General features: G+C 40.7%; 1 protein-coding gene across 1 annotated transcript in view; it reads left to right on the top strand.

The window, feature by feature from the left end:
• Positions 1-213: 213 nt before the first annotated feature.
• The window catches only part of itpkb (inositol-trisphosphate 3-kinase B), a 39,852-nt gene continuing 16,033 nt past the window's right edge, over positions 214-24,032 (top strand). Inside the window, exons 1-5 of the mRNA XM_034162062.1 lie at positions 214-615; positions 10,952-11,140; positions 12,519-12,684; positions 14,079-14,369; positions 15,675-16,616. Of these exons, the coding sequence (XP_034017953.1) occupies positions 11,091-11,140; positions 12,519-12,684; positions 14,079-14,369; positions 15,675-16,616 (1,449 nt within the window). The 5' untranslated portion in view covers positions 214-615; positions 10,952-11,090. The remainder of the gene's footprint in view (positions 616-10,951; positions 11,141-12,518; positions 12,685-14,078; positions 14,370-15,674; positions 16,617-24,032) is intronic.

The following is a 24,032-nucleotide window of genomic DNA, read 5'->3' as shown; positions in this document are numbered from 1 at the left end:
GTCAAACACAGAATTGATCTCAAAGGGTTTGTCTGGAATATTAAAAGTTAAGTTCATTGGGGTCAAAGGTCAAAATGACTGTTCCCCCCCCCCTCCCCCCACTCGTGTGTGTGTGTGTGTTCCTCCTCCGAAGCGCGCGCACGCATGAAAGGCTTTCCCCTGCGAAAGAGAGAGAGAGAGAGAGAGAGAGAGAGAGAGAGAGAGAGAGAGAGAGAGAGAGAGAGAGAGGGAGAGGGGGGGGGGGGGTGTTCTTTGTCGCTTCCGCCTTCTGGCGCACATTCAGACGCAAACTGCGCTTTACTACAAACAGACTGACGCGCAAAACACCAACGGCCAGACTCCACTTTTAAAGAAAACTCCAAAAAAAAAAAAAGAACAACCAAAAACTACAGTTAGTTATAAACGCCTTTAAGAGCCCCCGGAGTGACCAGAAGAAACATGCAGGCGGAGGAAAAAGACATTTTGAAGTTCTTCTCCTCTCCGGTGGCGGAGGAGCAGCAGGAGGAGGATTTTTGGTGACAGAAAGAAAAAAAAAAAAAAAAAAAAAGGTGAAGAAAGAAGAAGAAGAAACCGCATCGTCGAAGGACCCAAAAGCAGAAAACAGGAGAGGCGACAGTAAGTAGTTCTTTATTTATTACCTGCTGGCTGCGTTTTTCTGTTCGTGTGTCACAGAGTCGAGCGGAATCCCGCCGCCGGTTTAAAAGTGCCTCATAAGTCAGTTATTACACTGTAATAACGAGCAAACTTTCAAAAGCCTTTCCCTAAAAAAAAAAAAAAAAAAAAAAATTATAATACCGCTTAAGTGAAGTTATCTGGTTTGTCACCGCCTTTAAATGCCGGTCGGTTCGAACTAGACGAGCACTCTGCAGAGCGCGTGCGCCAGAGGGCGAACTACGGAGCCCGTCGAGGGATATAGTGGTTAATTTTTTTTGTCCCAGAATACTGCGTTCCCTCGCAATACCTTTTGCGTTCCCTTGCAATATTATTGCGTTCCCTTGCAATACTTTTGCGTTGCCTTGCAATATTATTGCGTTCCCTCGCAATACTTTTGCGTTGCCTTGCAATACTTTTGCGTTGCCTTGCAATATTATTGCGTTCCCTTGCAATATTATTGCGTTCCCTCGCAATACTTTTGCATTGCCTTGCAATACTTTTGCGTTGCCTTGCAATATTATTGCGTTCCCTTGCAATACTTTTGCGTTCCCTTGCAATATTATTGCGTTCCCTCGCAATACTTTTGCGTTGCCTTGCAATACTTTTGCGTTGCCTTGCAATATTATTGCGTTCCCTTGCAATACTTTTGCGTTCCCTTGCAATATTATTGCGTTCCCTCGCAATACTTTTGCGATCCCTCGCAATACCTTTTGCTTTCCCTCACAATGCTTTTGCGTTTCCTCACAATACGAGGTCTGTGATAAAAGTATCCGAACTTATTATTTTTTTCAAAAACCATATGGATTTGAATCACATGTGATTACATCAGACATGCTTGAACCCTCGTGGGCATGCAAGACTTTTTTCACGCCTGTCGGTTACATCATTCACCTGTGGGCAGTCTTTGAGTGAGGAGTCGCCCACCCTCTCGTCGATTTTTTCATTGTTTAGGAATGGCTCAGAGACTGCTGCTTTGTTTGATAAAAAATTTTTCAAAAACTGTAAGGCACAACTGAGTGGACACCATTCGATAAATTCAGCTGGTTTTCGGTAAAAATTTTAACAGCTGATGAGAGATTTTGGTCTGGTAGTGTTGCTGTAAGGACGGCCCACGGCGCCTGACGGCGATCTGCGCTTCGAGGCGGCAGTGTCTCGCCGTTTCAAGTTGAAAACGTCCACATTTCAGGCTCTGTTGACCCAGTAAGTCGTCAGAGAACTTTCAGAAGAAGTCGGCATGAGGAGTTTATTCGGACATTCCATTGTTAACGGACATTTTGTAATGAAAGAACGTGCGGGCAGAGTCGCATGTCGGGCCGGACCCGACCGCGGGGGGTCGCGACAGGAAAAACACCTCTGTTGTAAACCTTAACGGACAAGTTGGAACATGCCCAAGCTGTTAAACAATTTCTCAGTTACTCACTTGTTGAAAGCCATCAAAAGCCGCCTGAATTTTACAAATGGTTTTCAACATGGAGGTGTTTTTCCTGTCGTGGTGCACACAGATTCGCCGAGTCGTCACGGAAACGACTCAGCGAATTTGCGCGCACGTCTTTCATTAAAAAATGTCCTTAAACAGTGAAATGTCCGCATAAAGTCCTCATGCCGGCCTCTTCTGAATCTTCTCTGTTCTCTCACGACGTCCTGGGTCAACAGAGCCTTAAATTAGAATGTTTTCAGGTCGAAACAGGCCGATGACAGCGCCTGGAAGCGCTGCGCGACGTCCCGCTCCGTGGGAAGTCCTTACAGCGACAGAAACACCCCATAATCTCTCATCAGCCGTTAAACTTTTCACCGAAAACCAGCTTAATTTCTCGAATAGTGTCCACTCAGATATTCCTCACAGGTCCAGAAAAAATGTTGATAAAGCAACGCGCGCGTTCCGCAGCAGCTATTCAGACAAAGAGATTCCAATGGGCGGGGTGGAGCACTCCTCACTCAAGGCCTGCCCACAGGCGAATGACGTCACCAACATGTGTGGAAAAAACTCACGCATGCGCACGAGGGTTCAAGCTTGTCTGATGTAAAAACATATGAATCAAATCCATTTATTTTTTGAAAAAAATAAAAAGGACCGCTTTTTTCATCACAGACCTCGTATTATTGCATTCCCTTGCAATCCCTTTTGCGTTCCCTTGCAATATTATTGCGTTCCCTCGCAATACCTTTTGCGTTCCCTCGCTATACTTTTGCGTTCTCTTGCAATATTATCGCATTCCCTTGCAAATTTTGCGTTCCCTCGCAATACTTTTGCATTCCCTCACAATATTATTGCATTCACTCGCAATACTTTTGTGTTCCTTCACAATATTATCGTATTCCCTAGCAAATTTTGTGTTACCTTGGAATACTTTTGCATTCCCTCACAATATTATTGCGTTCCCTCGCAAGACGTTTGCTTTCCCTCGCAATGCTTTTGCATTTCCTCACAATATTATTGCATTCCCTTGCAATACTTTTGCGTTCCCTTGCAATATTATTGCGTTCCCAAGCAATACCTTTTGCATTCCCTCGCTATACTTTTGCGTTCCCTTGCAATATTATTGCATTCCCTTGCAAATTTTGCGTTTTCTCGCAATACTTTTGCATTAATTCACAATATTATCACATTCCCTAGCAAATTTTGTGTTCCCTCACAATACCTTTTGCGTTCCCTCGCAATATTATTGCGTTCCCTCGCAATAACTTTTGAGTCCATATTTCCAGCCTGGCGACACACAGGATCGTTGAATCGTTTGGATGGATTGCACATCATGGATAACCAGAACTTGATTAAGTTTTACTTTAACCTGTGGCTCACAGACAATAATATACTGGAGGCTTTGTCTGTGAGCGCAGAAGTATTGCGAGAGAACACAATAATCTGGGCCCAAAAAAAAAAAAAAGAACCACCATGTCTCTAGGCAGGCTCCGTAGTGAACAGTTCCCAACTCTGAAATTTTTTTTTTAAGCCAACTTTATTGACAATTCAAGAATAACTGGAAAGAGAGGAGCCATGATTTACAATGTGGATAGTGTGATTAATATTATTTTCAGTCTATCCCTTCCCCGTTTAATCCTGAATAGCAAATGGGACCATGTTTTGAGGCATCTTACTAACTTCTTGATACGTCTTTTGTCAGTCTTGAACAACGTAGTTGTTATCGCCGATGTCGGCACCAGATATTAAATCGGGATCCAATTTTTGGAACTGCTCAAAACATTTCACCCCGATTCTCGAAATCATTGATAGTACGTAGTAATGTCCTGGAATTCGCGGTCTTAATGGTTTTGATCATGTTCAGACGTCTTTAAATGGGGTGACTACAGTTTGAAACTTGTTTGATCGTGTTCCATTGGAGTAAAAATTTGAAGCCGAAGCAGCATTTGTTGATCGGTTATGTTTGGCCGAGGGCACAGCTCCTTTCCTTCATTTTTGAGCGAGTTGCCAGGTCTACTCTTTATAAGCTAGCCTATTAGGAGGCAAGCTGAATTAAGCTGTTTATCCTGTTTTTGTACTTTTTTGGGGGGGGGAATGTGGGCGATCGTAGCAGAGGTGGAATAGCCATGTCAAGATGGACAACTAACTCCTCAATCCAATGAAAACTGACCCAGTCATTGACGAGTGACTTTTCACTCACAGCACACTCGTGTAATAAAATTGCAATGTAGTCAATAATGTTCACAAACTAAAATTGAAATACACCAGGATTTTTCACGAATTTCATGAAACTGACAAAAATGTTTTGTACTGAAATCAGAGCTATATAATATGGGTTTATTTTTTAAACTGTTTTTCTCCATGTAATGTGGAGTTGCGTCAGGAACGGCATCCGGCGTAAAACCTATGCCAATTCAACATGCAGATCCACCATGGATTTGCTGTGGCGACCCTGAGTGCAAACAAGGGAGCAGCCGAAGGGTCTTACTTTTTTATTTTTTAAATTCTTGATTGACGTAGTAACTTCGGGTATGCGTGTTGCAAAATTTCATCTCATTTTAATGTAGAGAACATATTTACCTGACAAAATATATGAGAAACATATTAGATTTATGCAGAAATAAGCAATTTCGAGGCGTTTTCCGCCATGTTGGATTAATTTTTTTGAGCCAGCCTCCATTTGACGTTACCGTGCATTCCTACTCTGATTGGCTGTCACCTTGTGCTTCCCAGCATCCCTTGTGCAAGTTGGGGGAAGCTCCCCATGTGATCTATGGTCGCCATCATAGAGTGTATCAGTCGCTACCAAACGTAGTTCAAGGCTGTTTGTTTGTTTGATTTTTTTTCACTTCAGGGGAACTGCTTATTATTTTTTTTCCCAGAAAATGCAAATTTGAATTCCCCCTATTTAAAAGCTGATAAATAAAATTATAGTGATGCCAAAAAAAAATTCTGTTTGTAACTTAGATCTTAAAAAAACACCCAAAAGTCATACACTTTGAATGTGCTCAGTAAAGTGATATAATAAAGAAATGTAATAACAATTCAGCAAATTGTGTGAAGGAATGGAGAGATGTTCACCAGCACCCTTAATGATAAGAAATATGGACTAAACCTCTTGAGTTCAGCCCTGGAAATCAGTAAATTCCACATTTGTATGAAGATGACTTTTGGATAGAAGTGTAAAAACACATCCTCAAACTATTAGATCGGCGGTCAGTAAATGGCTGTTTGTAGACCTGGAAAGTAAACTTTATATGTCTTCTTCTGCTGAGAGGCTTGGCCACAAAACCTACTGCAAATGGCCTCTGGGGGGGTGACCTTTTGTCTTGTTATGCGTGCTCTGCACGAAGTGTTGATTTGGCTTATTGATCGCATCATCCAGGGATCCTGAGAGAAAGTCAACACCGTGTAATGAGGTTTACATTGATGAAGAGCAGCCCAGCAGTCATGATTTTTGCATTCATTTGAATGGCAAATAAAATTATACACCAGATTTAGAGCATTTTGCTCTACAACAAAGAGCAAACTTGAGCTCCAAATTTTAATTTAGATGCAGAATTATTGTAATTAAAATCTTTTAGGCATGCACATCTCCCCTTGATAAAACAGTACAATGCATATATACAATAAAATTCATAAATGCTACTTTTTATAGAGTGATTCACCAGTGTAATACGATGTAATTTGATACTATTCTTTGTCTGATGTAGACTTGCATTTCCTATAAATTGAAAAAAAGGAGAAAAAAAAAGTGGTATTGCTTACCTTCAAATATATATTTCATGAAAAACCAGGGGCTTTCTTCAGTTCTTCACCACTGGGGGCAGCACTACATGCAGTAGCAAAAAAAAAAAGTACAATAGAAGAAGCCCAGAAGAGCCTCGCGCAGGTGGGGAGGGTCCACTAGTCCTAACATATTTATATGATTTGATGAAAAATATGCTGCATAAAACATGCATAAAACGTATGATTCTGTTGACATACACCTTTAATTGTACTGTTGTCTATAAATCTGTTGAATTGAAAATCAACAAATAATGGCCATTCACCATAATTAAGTGTTTTTTTTAATTGTCACACTTTTGTAACATTACTTAACCTACTTTTGTGCAACATATAGTCTACCCTAAATGTAAAAACAACTTCAACATGATCTCCTCAGTACTAGGACTAGGACTAGTGGGCCCTAGGACTAATGGGAAGTTCCCGCATAAGTAGCCTAGCGTAAATACTAGAGCATAACTTCCTGTTTTAAAGTTGATTTTTGTTTCTTACTGGTTAATTCTTACACCCGTAATATCTTTGCAGTGCCTCCCCTTCATTTCTGTGGTTACAGAGATGTCTTTGACCTTGGTGGAGGTATGCCTTGTATTTCCTTGAGATTTTGATATGATTCTATGGCATTTTTCCTTCTGATGCAGATCAGCAATGATGCCTCATGTTCACACACGCACACACACACACACACACTCTTATATGCTGATGTCATCGTGTTGGTATGCAAGACATTTTATAGAATAAACCAGTGTTTAAATGTGAGAAACAAGTGCAGTACATTCATGGATAATCAGTGAAATCGCCACGATGCTGCAAAAATAATGAAAATATTCTCAAGAATATTTATTTCTTATTTGAACAAAAACAATAATAATAATAATAAAATAATTAATTTGGGTGAACTATTCCACAATTTTGCAGTATATTACAGGAACTTTAAAATGAACTGATTTCACAATGAAGTGAATTTTGTCATTTTGGTGGAGAATTGAAAGGGGCGGCACCTTTAATCTTTCTGCACAGTATTGACTGGTTGAAAACTGGGGAGTTGCACTGGGAAAAAAAAAGTAATTTAAAGTACAAAAATAGAAAATGTTTCAGCACTTTTGGCTGTGGCAGCCTCATACTCAGACCTTAATTATGACTGAGATCAGTCAGTCCTTGATGTGAAAGAAAGAACAAGACTCAAAAGAATCCAGACGTGTCCTTTGGTGCAGACAAAACAAACAAAAAAATGTTCAGTACCAAGTGTGAAAATGGTACGCGGTGCCCAGTGCTGCTTCATTACTGCAAATGAGATGTTTCAGAGTCTAAATCTGCTTCTTCTGCATGAAAGAGTTAGAATAGACATGTAAATGAAAATAGCCCATTTATTCCCAGCTCTTTTTTTTTTCTGTTTTTTTCCCCTCTGTCTGGCCTCCTTCTGCTCCCGTCCTGCACGGCCTCCCGTCCTCTTCCTCTTCATCTCTTGCAAGCCTTTGTGCATGTGTGTGTGTGTGTTTCCTCCCCAAGATATTGTTGGATTTTTGCACAAAAAAGGGGGGAAAAAGGGTAGTTGGGGGGGGGGGGGGGGGGGTGTGCAGCCTCAACACAGACCAAACGTTCAGTTTGTTTCCTGCGTCTCTCAAACTGCGTCATTCGCCAACAAGGAAATCCCATGTCCACCCCACAGTTCACAACCCGCCGTCTTAAATTATCTGGAGTAAAAACACATCCCAAGACCGTTTCTGGCGGGTGAGCACATGACAGGAATTCTAGTGCGCTTGAACAACACCACAACACAACCTTTTTTTTTTTTTCTTTGGAAGTATTTGTTCAGTAACACAAGCGATTACTGGGAGCGATAATGAAGGCAATGAAGTTGTACTTATGCCGGGGTTGCACATACAAAACAGCACTGCTGAGCTATTTCATTCAAAAAAAAAAGTGAAGAAAAGTGCACACATTTTTCACATTCTTCTCATTAAATTTGACATTTCAACTTTTGTGCTGCCTTTTTCTTCTCTGATGTATAAAGGACACCATTTATTTCTGTATATTAGTGCCTCGAGTGTTCCAGTTTGCACCGCCAAGTGGCAAAGTCACTGTGTGACCTTGAATTTTGCATTAAAAAAAATACTTTAAATGATGCAGTCTTAAAGCATTTGCACATCTTTTTCATTCTGCCTCGTTCCGCGTTGTTGAAGTTCATTTCAAGACGTCACTTCATTCCCCTTGATTTGTCCTCACGCTACTGCACAGTCATGAAGGTTGGTAGCTGCCTCCCCCAGCGTGCGTGACCACATCAGCGATAAATCCTCTGCAGTCTGCTTCACATCTCATCAGGGAATCACTCCCTCTAATTACATTCCTTTTCCTTTATGAGAAGTGAAATGGCATTGTATTGTCCAAATATCACTGTGTTATTCTGGTGACAGGATGGTGATTGCTGCGTATTGCAATAATAACTAAGGGTAAGAGGTGGTGCAAACCATTTTTGAAATCCTGTTAACTCAACCAATTTGGCCACTTTTTACTAAAAAAAAGGTGCAACTATCATTTTTGACCACTGCGCAAAACCAAAATCAACGTTCGTTGCCATTGTTGCTGTTTTTACCCCATAACTCAATAATGTTCAGTTATAGATTGCACAGACTACCTTGAAGGAATTCTTATGATCAGACAAATAATGTGATATACTTTTCAACATGATTAAAGAATTGTAAAACTTTAATTAACACCAATCTAGCTATAGCAAACCTATACACAATGTCTAGGGCATTGCTTCCCAATCCTGTTCCTCATGGGCCTCTAACCTGGGTATTTCCCTCAAAAGTCCTTTAGCTCATTCAGGTGCTCAGCCAATCAAGAGCTAGCAGAAACCTAACTGAGATAGTCAGCTGTCGGTAGAACATGGAAGGCAGAAAATGTGCAGGCTTGGGGTCCCTGAGGACTAGGTTTGGGAAACACTTGTCTACAAGGATGCAAAAACAACAGTGACTATTACTATTGGTTCCCCAAGATGATACCAAATTTGTAGCAGACCCAAGGTCTTTCTGATGCTTGAACTCATTTAAAACAGAACATGTGGTCTCTGAAGGCATGGCAATCCCTCGGTGGAGAGGAAGGTGGTCTCTTGGTGGATGCCCAGACGGGATTATATTTTGGGTCAATCAGATGCCTGTGCGTGGGTTTGTTCAACGTGGGAATGTTGTTTGACAATGATGGTTCTTGGCAGATCCATAGCCTGGTACGTTGGCTTGGAAATCCCACACGATTGGGGTTTGTGAATCTGCTGGAGCCTTCATCTACCTTCACAACTGTTGAGTGACAAGCCTGTTGTGAAAGTGTAGTGACACGGACCCACAACAGGGGGCGCAAATGAACGGTCAATAGATGAGCCAAAAGGTAACAATTTAATGTTGTGAAACGTGGACAACGAACATACAGACAATCTCAGAATATAATTACAGTCAAATTACAAAGGTGACTTGTGGGCAGGCTCGAGGATAGAAGACGTCTGTCCTGAGAAGAGCCGGAACCACACGATTTCCGCCCCCACAGAACCTGGTGAATACTGGAGCCGCCAAGTCCCGAATTCCCAGGTGATCACCGTCCCCGACTGTCGGTTCTGGTACTGCTGGCGAAGAACAAAGACAGTCAAGTGTGGGTGTGTGTACACCCAGTAACAACAGCGGTGGGAATGCCACCTCCACCTCTCACTCAATATGTTGCAGAGTACCGCAGTGATTCCTCAGGGGAAAAGAGTGCCGTCCTGCACTCACTCAGCCTCCACAGAAAAAGGAACCGGTACTCCTGCAAACACTCACAATATACAGATATATTGCAAAAGACACAAACGGCTGAGGATATTACCTCCAATGAAGTATGATATCTCGGCGATGAGGTGGAGATGACGTCTGGTCTTTATGGAGTGCGATGATGAAGAATGTGTGACAGCTGTCAGGAATTAATGAGTGACAGCTGTCACTCCCGGCTGTGTCCGTGGCGGCAGCGCCCTCTCGTGCCTGAAGCCCGCACTTCAGGCAGGGCGCCCTTTGGTGGTGGGCCAGCAGTACATCCTCTTCTGGCGGCCCACACAACAAAGCCATCACCTCATCCACCTTGTTTCGCTGGTGTTCAGGGTTCCTGTTGGACCTTCATGGCTTACCATAGCAGCCATGAAGGCACACAAGGTTCCCACCGTATTTCACTCCAACAGGCAATCCCCTGCTTGATCCATTACCCAGGTGTCATGACGCGGATGAGGGGTTGGCTTTTGACACCCCAAGGTCTCTGATGTATGAACTGTAGCTACACTCCTAGTGAGCTAGCTAGCTAGATTGGGACGTACATGGCTGAGAAATGAGCTTGTTAAGTTATTTAAGCCAATAATTTATCACACAGTAACATTGCGTATTTGTGTTTGGTTCGTTGACCATCGGCTCAGCCTGGCCAGACTTCACCGTCCTATTTGATCTTTTAACGCACTGTTCCTTCAAACAGCAGGGAAGTCGGATTTCAGTCTAAAAATAAAACACTGCAACATTCTTTCAGAGACAAAACAGGGGAGGCCTATGGGGGGGGTGAAGAAAGCTGGAGATGTGGAGAAATACGTAGGAGGGAGGGGGGGCTGGAAAGGGCAGTGGGTATACTGAGGCAAACACGGACTGAAGAATGCTCCAGAATGAACCTGTAAGGGGTACAGAGCTGTAATCGGCTGCTATTCTACAATAGCAGATGTTCTAATCTCATTATCCAGATATGTCGCATCTATTAAGCTGATGTTGAGTCAGCATTGAAGATGGAAAGTGAGAAAATTAAAGAAAACGTTGTCCTGTGTCGTAAACCCGACTGAGTCAAATGAGCGTCATAAAAATCTCAGCTTTTATGGAAAGTTGACGGGAGGAAATGCAAATTATTTTCATTGAGTGAAGTTTGTTTCGGTCCCACAATCACTACTTCCATGGGTTTTTTTTTTCATTTACAGAATTTTATATCTTACTGGAACAATGATCTTCTTCAGTCTTTTATTTTGAATTACCAGCAGCATCGCATGGAAAAATCAGAATGTTCTAAGTTTATTAAATTTCATGAGTGATTCTTTCTGTTTTTTTGTAGCTCCCAGTGCAGATTTTGTCGCTGTGCTGGCTGAATGCAAAAGAAATTCTGAAAGCTGTTATCCGGTCCCCCCTGCATCTTCACGGGGAGATTGTCAGATGTTTACCCAGCAAACAAAGCCGCTGGCTTGGCCGCGGGGATGGCAACCTCTGCCCTGAACCTCAGTGGCCTCACTGGAGTCATGAACAGGTTTTTTTTTAGTGTTTTCCAGATATTCCTGCACAATTTTAATTACTATTGTTAATACAGTGTTGTTATTCTGTTATTACACATGAATTCATGCATGTTGATCTATTTGCACTGTATGCTGACTATTGTTAATGCAGTGTTGTTACTCTGTTATTACACACAAATTCATACATGTTGGTCTTTTTGCACTGTATATTGACTATTGTTAATACAGTGTTGTTACTCTGTTATTACATGTGAATTCATGCATGTTGATCTATTTGCACTGTATGTTGACTATTGTTAATAGTGTTGTTACTCTGTTATTACACATGAATTCATGCATGTTGATCTATTTGCACTGTATGCTGACTATTGTTAATGCAGTGTTGTTACTCTGTTATTACACACAAATTCATACATGTTAGTCTTTTTGCACTGTATGTTGACTATTGTTAATACAGTGTTGTTACTCTGTTATTACACACAAATTCATACATGTTAATCTGTTTGCACTGCATGTTGTCTATTGTTAATACAGTGTTGTTATTCTGTTATTACACACAAATTCATACATGTTAATCTATTTGCACTGTATGTTGCTGCTGATTTATAATATGCAGTGCTGTGCAAAATATTTAGGCACCCTTGCATTTTGAAATTACACAGTGTTTGATCCTCCTCAAAGCAAGATTTTATTTTAAGATTTATTTTTCATTTTCATTAAAGAAACGTTTCAATTACAAACCTCAATTTGATATCTTTTTAGTGTGCTGCCCCATACAGGACAACACAAAAGCAGTTAAATGGACTGCATTTATATATAGCACTTTTCCATCTGCATCAGACGCTCAAAGTGCTTTACAATAATGCCTCACATACACCCCGATGTCAGGGTGCTGCCATACAAGGCGCTCACTACACACCGGGAGCAATAGGGGATTAAAGACCTTGCCCAAGGGCCCTTAGTGATTTTCCAGTCAGGCGGGGATTTGAACCCAGGATTTTCTGGTCTCAAGCCCAACACCTTCACCTCCCCTAGTTGATAAAATGATTGTAAAAAAATTGTTAGTTCAAACCAAAAATATTTGACATTTAGCACATTACATGTGTAAAATATGCCTAAAACTTTTGCACAGTGCTGTATTGGAAATCTTGCATCAGCAAAGCCATCCTGCAGGCCACGATGCATGACTTAAACTGAAATTGTGTTCACAGCATCGCATAACCCCTCTGCGAGCCTTTCCTAAGCAGTCATGCAAATGACAAACCACTTAAATAAGCAATATATTATTCAAATTTGCGTTTATAACTTGCAGTGCTGAATTGTGCCGACTTGATCGTGATCTTTTCATGTAAATCAGCAACAAATTTTGTATTGTCTCTCCTTTTAACACAGCAATAATCAGTTTCAGACCCAGACAAAGTCCACGAGTCCAGCCTCCAGAGCCAGAACCAGTCCGGTTGGCCGACCTGTGCTACCGGTTCCAGATCGGAGCACATACTGTCAGTTATTGGGTGGGAGGTCACTTGGAGGAGATCTGTATTGCCCAATTAGCCCCAAGGTAACGCTCTTCAAGTTCCATATTTACCAGAGTATAAGTCACTTTTTTTTAAAGGTTTGGGGTGCCCTGCGACTTATACTCCAGTATGACTTATATACCAAACAAATATATATATATATACTCTAGAAAATATGGTAATTGGCCATATAGTTTTAAATGTGCTTAATTTTTCCTCAGTAATGCTTTCAAAACAAATATATTGATTATTAAGTTTTACAGTCAGTTAGTTTTACAATTTGTCAGCTTTATTTTCAGTTTGTTTTATGGGTGTAGGAACCGGGGGGGGGGACCCTCCCCCCCATTTTAAAAATCCACAATTTTAGATAAACTAATGCAAAAAAATAAACTGACCATTTTTAGAGTCAGTTTTTAATTAGCGCAAATTTTAGATTTATACTTATTTTCTGTCAGAGTCATTCAGCTTCTCAGTTAGCTTTATGTTTTGTTTATTTTATATGATGTTTAATTTATATAAACTTAATATTAGAATCAGCACAATTTTTTGGCGAGATTTATATTCTGTTATCTTCTTTCATTTTTTAGAATCAGATAGTTTTTCCAGTTTGCTTCGCATTTATTTACTTTTGGTTAGCTATTTTATGGCTTTATATTTAGTTAGTTTTATGTTTATTTGCCATACAGTTATATTTATTTCGTTTTAGATTCATCTGGCTTTGAATCCAGCTACTTTTAGAATCTGTTCTTTTTTTTTCTTCTTTTTTTTTTTTTTAGCTTTGCATAAATTTACTGTTTTTTTTTTGTCTGTTTTTCCGTTAGCTCATCAGTTATATTTATGTTAATTTCCTTTTATTTTCAGTTAACTTTATATTCAGTTATTGTTACATTCTGTTAGATTTATACTTAGTTAATTTTTACCCGAGGCCAAAATATGGCCATCGAGTATTGTCAGGACTTTGCGTCCGTCTGTCTGTGTTCAGCATAACTCCAGTTCTATTACTGCCAGGGTTTTCAAATTCACAGGGAGCATTCTTGGGACACAGACCTTGGACAAGTTCAAAGATGGCTAACCTTGACCTATGTTAAGGGGTCAAAGAGTCACATTCATTCTACACAATCTTTCATTGCTTACATGCTCATACGGCCGAGGGTGTGTTAGCATTGTGTTCTATTTCCACTTATCATGGATTCATTCAGGAATCTTGTGTGCAAGCAGTTATAAGATGGCAGTTAAAACATTTCTGCACACATTAACATTTCCATGGTTTGGCCAACAGTACGGCCTCGAGGTTTAATGAGGATTTGTTGCTTCACTGGCGACAGATGACTGGAAATATAAACGAAGGAAAAATAAATTTTGGTATAAATTGCTTGCTTTCCATGATGTTGAGTTTTTGGAGTTCCTCTGATCCCACTCCTTGTGTGTCCACTCCCAGATAAGTCCCCACCACGGGGAGTTGACTCCGACTTTTGTCTTCCCTCCCTCGTCCTCGCTCTGCCCAAGCCCCGCCCCGCGCCCTCAGTCCCCTTCCCCGCGACGGCCAGAGCTCTTAGGAGTCAACGTGGGCCAGCGGGTCCGAAGACTGAGCTCGCCCAGTGGCGAGGAGAGAGGGGACGGAGAAGGAGAAGAGGAGAGGGGAGGAGAGACGGGAGGTGGGGAGCGGCGAGAGGAGAGGAGACGCCAAGCGCAGCTGCTGCAGATTCACAAAGAGCTGCAGAACGTAGAGGTGTGTGTCCGTTTGTCTCTCCAAGTGACTTTTTCTGTCTTCACCAGACTTTTTGTCTCTTTGCTCTCTACTCTTTCCCGAAGTGTTTGCCTGAGTAACGCTGTTTGGAATGTTTGGACTCAGCTACAGGTGATGATTGTAGTTTACACTGATGCTCGTAGGCACTTTACCTGGAGAAGGTTAAATATGGAAAAGAAAAACCTCATCCTCGACCGTTTTCGAGAAAGATTGGGGTTATTTCAAAACCTTAAAATCCCCTCCTGTTGATTTTCACAACTATTCACTTAAGTGGTGAGTCCGTTTGGCTTTTGTTTACTTGAGCTGGATTGTGTAAACAATTAGGATTAAAATCTGTCCAGTGAGGTTGTTTTTTAGCCTCATCTGTTGTTTTTCTGCTTGGATTGGTCAGTCAAGACAAAAAAGAAAGAAAGAAAAAAGTATGCAAACAACTTTTTGCCTTTATGGTTCATCCGGTGTCCAAGAATGTGGAAACTAAACTGCTTTGATCTAAATTAATTGCTAAAAGAACACATTCTACACTTCTGTAACATACGTCAAGGAAATCCATATTTGGGCTTCTGCATGCCCTGTGGGACACACCCACTCCGGCCGTAGGAGGGAGCTTGAAAGTTCAGCATTCGATTGATCTCCCTCTTTTTTCTGAGAAGTGGGCGTGGCAGCCAGCATCTCCTTTCCATTTAAAGGGACAGGCACAAAAGAGACCTTATGGCTGTGCAATATTTTGGACTACAAGTGCAAAATACCTCTTTTCAAAACACTTGACATGAGGAAAAAGTCCACAATAAGACCACATTAATGTGTGGACACATTTCATGATTAAATCAACATCTAAAAACATCTAATTTTGAGAATGTAATAGTTGCAGTCCTCAATTTGTAGTGTGCACTTTAATGAGTGGCAATATTTAAGTTCCTACTTTTGCTTGCTGTTGCTAAATGTTAGTCTAATTAATGGAATAATATTGTCAGTGTGCTTTATATATGGAACAATAATATTAAAAAAGATAATGTTATTCTGTGTCATCTGTGATATGAAGAGAGCAATACTTCCTATTAATTCAGTAAAAATGCGCGTTTGTGCTTAGTTTGCAAACACTAATGCTAGAGCCCAATGTTTCCAGTCTTTTTTTTGTTGTTGTTATATAGAATTATTTTTGTTGTCTCTGTCTAAGCATTGCTCATGTTGGCTTGGTTTTTTCTCATAAAAATGCATTATATCAGATAATAAAACAATCGAAACCCAAAGAAGTTGTGTTAACACCATAATTTGCTTTGTTTCTTTCAGGTCAGGGGGAAAGTTGGCATTTTTGAAGGCCATATTTCAGGGATTCGTGCCCAAGTGCTGAATTTGGAGCTCCAGCGTAGTCCTCGATCTCCAAAACGATTGACAGTCCAAAGTCCTTTTCCTCCCAGCCAGCCAAACACGGAACACTCAGAAATTCAGGAGAAACTGTTTCCTATTCTCCATAATGGAAGAGCAAGTGGGGAAGGAGTAGAGGAAGGAGAAAGGAAGCATGCTGGGAAGTACAATGCTGATAGTGGGAATACGGAGAACAAGGCACCAAGTGGTAGGAATGGCTGCCATTTAGAAGGAAGTCTTTTTTCAGACGGACCAGTTGTTGCTTACGATTCCCTGGAGATGCTGGAGACAGATGCTGCAATGGACAGAGACAAAGAAGAGAGAAGACAACTGGTAGAGAAAGGGGGAGGAAAAGACAGTGGGGAGATGGAACGTGAACAAATGCTGAGAGATGGAAGGTGGAGTGATAACAGAGGAAAAATGAGAACTCAGACAACAGAGGATTGGTTGTGCAATGAGATGCTAATCCAGAGGGAGAGAGGTGCCAGATGTGAGGTCAACCCAGAATACCCCGCTGTACCTCAGACTCCCAGCGGTGAGACCTCCCCGTGTTTGTTGGACACTACGGAGCAAACTTCTTCTGACCCTCCTTCCATCCCTTCAGTCATTATAACTGACCACGGTTTGGAAAACCAACCTCAAGGCCTGAGCTCAGACCAAGGACTCCAATGCACCCCGAGCCCAAATTCAAGCCCCATCCCTGGTTCGAAATTCTCCAGCCGCTCCCTCAGGAAGCTTTCGTCTTCCTCCGCCTCCTCGGCTGGCTTTTCCTCGTCTTGGGAGGAGTCAGAAGACGACATCTCCAGTGATCCGGAAAAAGGAGATCAGCTTCTCAATCCAGCAGTTCTCACTTCCCAGCAGAAAGCGGTAAGCAGCACCAAGCGAGAGTTGAAATTCACCCAAATCTGCAATTTGTGATTCCATGGAGCAGTTTTGGCTTCCTTAAGATTGCAAAATATCTTCCAATGAACATTCACCTCAAAACAGATTAAAAGAGACTCCTCAAGGCTTACATTTGGTGCCACTTCAAATAATCTCTGTCACTTATAAATCATCAATCATGGTGATAAATGAAGTTGTTGAACCAACTCAAATAATTTTATACTATGATACAATAAATTAACATTACAGTAGGCTTTACATAACACTAATACTGATTATTTAACTTTATGTTGGAGATTAACATTATAAAAGATAGAAAATATGACATGTGATAGAAAATATTTAACACAATAATAGCAGCAATGGTAGAGAATCATCATATGTATATATCTATCTTTATAGCTAGATAGATATCAATCATTATATAGCTATATACTAACCGGCCACTTTATTAGGTACACTTCGCTGGTACTGAGTTGGACCCCTTTTTGCCTTCAGAGCTGCCTTAATTCTTGGTGGCATAAATTCAACAAAGTGTTTGAAGCATTCCTCAGAGATGTTGGTCCGTATTGTCATGATGGCATCACACAGTCGCATATTCAACCAGTCTGCTCATTCTCCTTTGACCTCTGACATCAACAAGGCATTTTCGTTCACATAACTGCCGTTCGCTGGACATCATCTCTTCTTTGGACCATTCTCTGTAAATGGTTAAAGGTTGTGGGTGAATGTCCCAGTAGATCTGCAGTTTTTGAAATTCAGAGCAGCCCGTTTGGCCCCAACAACATTGTCACATTCAGTCACTTAAATCCCCTTTCTTCCCCATTCTGATACTCAGTTTGAAGTTCAGCAAGTCATCTTCACCACGTCTAGATGACTAAATGCATCGAGTTGCTGCCATGTGATTGGGTGATTCGCTAGTTCTGTGAACAAGCAGTTGAACAGGTGTACCTAATAAAGTGGCCGGAGAGTGTATAGGTGTGTGTATGTATGAAATCAACTTGTTGAGAGCTGTTTGGAAACAAATTGTGCAGTTTCCAGATCTTGGCATCTTAATGTGGGCCTGTTCATGAGTGAGTGTGTATGTGTGTGTGCATGTGAATGCGCCTGTGCACGCTCATTGGCGCTCCTGTGACAGATTTGCTTCAGCCCTCAGGTCTCTCCCTGAGTAATCCCTGACATTCACATTAACAAAAGCTCGTTCTGTGCTGTGAGATGAATGTGTGTGTACGTAAGTGCCTCTATTATGTAAGTATTTGGACAAGCTAACGCATTATCAGGATTAAATCCTAACTTTTGCATCCAGTTTTCTTCAGACACGTCTATGTGATACATACATGAGTATTTCCAAGTCACCTCTCCTTGTGGACACGGATCACAAACCATTTGTCTGATTGATTTGAATGGCTTTTGCATATATCTGGACACCGTCTGGATTACCTCCGTCACATTGCAAAAACTGTCAAACGTCAGGCTCATCCGCGTTCTCGTATCCCATCTGTGATTGTTGCGAAGAAGCCAGGCTTACGAGCGCAGAAAGCGAACATGCAGGAACACATAAAGCACGCGTGGTCGTGTGGGAGGTATGTAGGTGAGGGACAGAGGGTGAGAGAGTGAGACAGAGAAGAGGTGGAGAATAAGGCAGAGACAAAAGAAAAACATTGTGAAACATAAGATACAAAGACACAAAACCTTTTCCACATTTTAAAGACACACACATGCTCAGATGTAGAGGAACTTTGGAACTACATTTCTGCAAAATGCAAGAAAAATGTGCAAGAAAAGGAAAATATCCAACACAAATTAATGCGTTCTGCAAAATAACCTGCAAGATATATACAAAAAATTAAAGGTATGCTCAATGCATCTGTCACTCTAACAGGCAGCAGCCTGCCTTTGTTATATTCACTCAAGGAAAATGAGAAGTGTGATTTTGCTCCTCGGCTTTGGAAAAGCCTGGACATGTATCCTGTAAAAATGCAGTGAATCAATCTGTCATTGAATGAATGAGTGCATTCCTACGGGAATAACTCAGATAGATCATCCTGTGCATCTACCCATTAAAAGGGCATAAAAATGAGGACAAACGTGTGAAAATCTCATGAACATTGATGCACAGGGCCCCCTGCTGCACATTGCCACCTGCTGGATGGTTGATGGATGCTGGAAGGATGATGGAATTTAGGAGCGGGTGCCGTAGCTCAAGACTTTTTATCTGCAGAGAAATCATCAAATTCATAGAAGCAAACTTACTTCCTAATTGTTTCACCAACGATTATGTTCTAAAAATCAAATAATGCAGGCACAACGGCACGGAATTCTGTGTAATGTTACAAGAAACAGTGGAGTTGGTCGAGTGAGGTATAGATTAAGAGAGAGAGTGAGAGGGCAGAAATGTACTAATTCATCAGAATAATCTGTTAGTTTCTGATGGGATTATAGCAATTACAAAGTTAAATACAAATAACAGAAAAGATTTGTATGGCTGCAGCCAAAACAGGCACTTCTTCATTCTCTCTCTGTCTCTACCAATATATGTGCAGCTTCTTCTTTATCCGTTTCTATTCTTTCCAATGCTGAGGTCTGGTGGCCACCGAGGCTGCTGCTTACTGTGTGAACAGATGCATCATATATCAGTGTTTTGATTCTAAAACACATGTTTAGACTGGAATCTGAATTGAGCCTTATGCATAAAGACACAACTCGGCTGATGGTTTGGCTGCCAGCTGTCGCTCCAAGGTTCGAAGCCAAGATTAATGTCTTTTTTTTCTCCTCTTTTTAGACAGGGAATGCTTTCAGACTGAAACTTTGCCTGTTTGTCTCCAGTTTGTTTTGTTTTTTTGTCTTGCACATGAATATTTTTGCTTGTATGTGCATGCAATACATCCTTGCACATGCATTAAATTGACAGCCAACAAGCGCCTGAAACAGATGGGATTCAGAGTCAGTGATTTTTATGCAACATATTTATTGGCTGTAAAATGATCACTTTATTCAATTTTTAGCATTTGTAATTAACATTAAAATCAGGGATTGTGCTCTTGAAAAAGTGTTTGTTTTTATTTGAAAAATGTAAATTTATTGATTTATTTATGCATGTCACATAGGCGATGTCTCAATAAATATGTGGCTGGGATTTAATGATTAATTAACTGCATAAAACCCAGCATAAAGATTTAGCATTCCACAGTGTCCAGTTTCTTGTGGGGTTTATGCTGTACAAGGTTGCAATGGTTTAGTAATTCAACATTATTTTAGAAACATTTTAATGTAAGCAAATCTCTTGTAATTAAAAAGTACAGGGTTTATTTTGCATCAATATATTGGGAATGTTTTCTGCAGAAAATGTTCTGAATTGGCAGTTTAATTGAACAGATTTATAACAGCAGTCAAAACATGCTAGAAATGCTACAAATAAGGTTTTTGTTTTTTGTTTGTTTTTTGAGAATTAGAAATTATTATATATATGAATATTTATGACTATATATATATATATATATATATATATATATATATGGGAAATTTAGAATGGATGTTTACAAGAATTAATTGAAAATACAGTTATGGCTTAAAATCAAGGTTGTATGTATTTATGATGCATAATCACATTTCACCTGCAAAACTGGTCCTAAATTTGCAATTGAAGAAAAAAACAATACCAATACAATACAGATATATTGCAACATGCTGACATTATAATGAATTCAAAGAGAGAGGAAAAACCTAAATTTACTGTACCAGTCAAAGGTTTGGACACATTTTCCCACCCAGTTGGTGTAGCAGTGAAGTATGACACACAACTATGTTATGGTATCACTATCACTGATATCAAAGTTTAAGGTGCTGTCATTACACTGAATGCCATAGTTAAGAAAAATTAGATGCATGCATTGTTTAGTTAAAAAATGTAATGAGCAAAAATAAAGAAAAAATAATAAAATAAAAAAAATCTATTATCTGCAATATTAATAAAATTGCAAAAGGGGATCTAAAAACATATGGTTACTTCTGAGACTTCTAAAAGAAATTGGGTATTTTTGAAGATGTAAAGTGTTCACATATTTTATTTTAAGTTTTTGGTGTCATTTTTCAAAAGTATTCGGAATTAGAAATTGCCCAAAATATTTGCACAGTAGTGCTTGATATAAAATACCAGTGAGTGACACGCCCCCTGTATACGCCGCATTTAATCTCATCCGTTATGGTCATAACAGTTCAAATATTGTCCGAGCCACACAGGAGTCTTTCACAATGATGTGTAACTTTTTAAAACTTTTTTTTGTTCACTATAGTGACACAATGTCCAACATCACACTGTGCACATTTCTAAATTAATCCTCCAGCAAAGCAACTGGGCATGAACTTTTCTGCAAGGGTTTTTACACTTTTTTTGGTCATAACAGGCCAGAAAACGTAAAAATGTAATGCCCAAAAGCGCGTGCGCGCGCGCACACACACACACACATGGTGTTTGTACTGCAGTGGAAAATCTTCTCTACCAGGCAGCCAGTTACTTAGCAACCGTGTGACGTCAAACCGAGTTTCCCTCTCACAGCTGTACATGTGTATGTGTGAAAGTCTGCAACTTTATGGGTGTGAGTTGAACTCTAGGCAGAATGTCGACTTAACGTACTCTGATAGGGAAAACGCCTGTCAAGCCTCTGTCTGCTGTTGTGCAAATCGCTGCACTTTTTCTGAAAAATTTGCAAGTGAGAATCACCCGTGTTGGATTCGGTGCAAGTGTGTGGTTTCCCATGGTCGCAGAACTGTGAGATACACACGGGGGGAACCCTGCTGGATGTGAAACATGAATTACATGTGTTTGTTTAAAAAAATAATAATAATAATAAAAGAACTGGTTGCATAGTTTTGATTTTCTGTGGCAAATTTGTCCCAAGATTCTTCTTTTTTTTTTTTTTTTTTTTTTTTTTTCTTTTTTTTTGAGTGAGAGGTGTAGTGGTTCTTAACATAAAAAGTTTCTGTATTTAATGGAAGAATATTCTGGCCTATTTTCAAGGCGGGGGAAAAAAAGATCTTTTGCAGTAAATAGAACATTCAAGGGCCCTATCTTTGCTTTGCATAAAGCAACACTTAACCCAACAAAAGTGTCTTTGCTAGTGTCCACCAGACAAAATTGCCCATTTTCCTTCAATACCGAATGGACTTATGCTCATCGGTGCACCCGTGAGTGTGTTTATCTAAAAATTTAATGTGGTCGAGTGCATCACAAGAAAACATTTGAGCTTGACATTGCATAAAAAAGCAAGTGTAACATAACACACCTTACATACCTTACATAAGCAGGTATAGCACGCACATGCACTCTGTACACATGCACGTAGTGTGTAATCAGGACATGAAACTGGTTTGAACACAAAGATAACAAAAAAAATTAAAGCATACACAAATGTTGTAACTCAGGTTTGTACCATAACGTCACCATCTTACAGTGCCCTACCTTCTCTGAGTAAGGGCGGCATGGAGACAAATATGAGAGGATTGCATTTAATGAATCAGATGATAATACTTCATTATAATCCATAACAACCCATGGTTTGAAACTAGAACACATTACAAACACTAATCACGCACTCCAACCTTGTAATAGACAAAGAAGGCTCACAGTGCGTGTGGCAGTTAATAACAGAAGAAGCACTCCACCCTACCTTAAATGGTACTGTACACAATGGCTCCAACTGCACTGGGTGTGGTCCATCAGTCAACATGAAATAGCCACACCTTACAGTGGAGTAACAGGTATTAACATACACAATAATCCCACTGGTGTTTCGCTATCATTTATTGTTTTGCCTGTTTTGTCATCTAATTGTTTTGAATGCTTGCATGCTCCGTTTCCTTGCCAGAAATCCTCTCCACACCTTTCCTGTTGGGGAAAGTGTAGTGACACGGACCCACAACAGGGGGCGCAAATGAACGGTCAATAGATGAGCCAAAAGGTAACAATTTAATGTTGTGAATGTGCACAGCGATTATACAGACAATCACAGAATCTGATAGCAGTCAATACACAAAGGTGACGTGTGGGCAGGCTCGAGGATAGAAGACGTCTGTTCCGAGAAGAGCCGGAACCACACGATTTCCACCGCCACCGAACCTGGTGAATACTGGAGCCGCCAAGTCTCGAATTCCCAGGTGATCATCGTCCCCGACTGTCGGATCTGGTACTGCTGGCGAGGAGCACAAACACTGAGATGTGGGTGTGTGCACACCCAGTAACAAAAACAGTCAGAAGGTGGAAAGTCACCTCCACCTCTAATCACACACTCGTGCAGCTCCTGTTAAATCACTTATCTGGTTGGAGTGTGAAGCAAAGCCATCGCTGATCACACTTTACGCCAATCCACAGATAATGAAACGCCACAGGAATACGGCTGCAAAGAAGTTCAGGTTATTACTCAATGATTTAAGTCAGCAGAGAAAAGTACCTTCACAGGTAGATGATATCTCGGCAGTGAGGTGGAGATGACGTCCGGCTTTTATGGAGTGGATTGATGACGTGGAGATGGGTGACAGCTGTCATGAGTTGATGAGTGACAGCTGTGTCCGTGGCAGCAGCGCCTTCTCGTGCCCGAAGCCCGCACTTCAGGCAAGGCGCCCTCTGGTGGTGGGCCAGCAGTACCTCCTCTTCTGGCGGCCCACACAACATTTCCAATGCATCCATTCAATACCACAGCACCGTGCACCATACGCACTCCCGTTTAACCCTCAAGCAACCAAGCTATTTTAGCGACTAATTTGGTAGGATAATTATAGCATCAAATATAGAAGAACCGGTGACTAGCAAATATGCCAGTACTTTAACACAAATCTCAATCTCATCCTTTGTGACAATCATGAGCTATTTTCATCCTCACTCTGGGAATCACGAATCAGTCTCAATGCTTGTGCAGCTGTAAATCTTGCTATGTTAGGTCTGTTGGCCTGCAGAATAGTAAAAAATAATGATTAGAGTTGGCAAATTACAATACCATCTGAAGTTATAATGTCGAAAATGTCATAGATCTTCCCGGGGTCATAAGTGACCACACATAAGTTTGGAATATACTTGCTATACGAGTACAGGTCGACTGATCCTGCAAAATTCTATGAACAAATGCAGGAAAAATCGATTGACGAATTCATGGTAGGAAACTTTTTTCCGATTAAAATGAGAAAAATGGCGCACAAAGATATATAGCTGGGGTCGGTCGCTTGAAGGTTGAAGGGGATTATAGGTGACACTCATAGTGGTTGATATTATGATATGCCTACAAAATTCCTTGTGTAACGTGGACCATTATTCTAGCATGTTTGCACCCATTGCCCAGGTTTGCACTCAGACTATGCGCCCTCTAGCTCACAACACGAGCCACAAATGGATTTTCGCCTGCATTTATGGAA

This window comes from Thalassophryne amazonica, chromosome 21, assembly GCF_902500255.1.
Source record: "Thalassophryne amazonica chromosome 21, fThaAma1.1, whole genome shotgun sequence".
Lineage (NCBI taxonomy): Eukaryota > Metazoa > Chordata > Actinopteri > Batrachoidiformes > Batrachoididae > Thalassophryne > Thalassophryne amazonica.
This window is presented reverse-complemented; position numbering and strand designations above follow the sequence as displayed.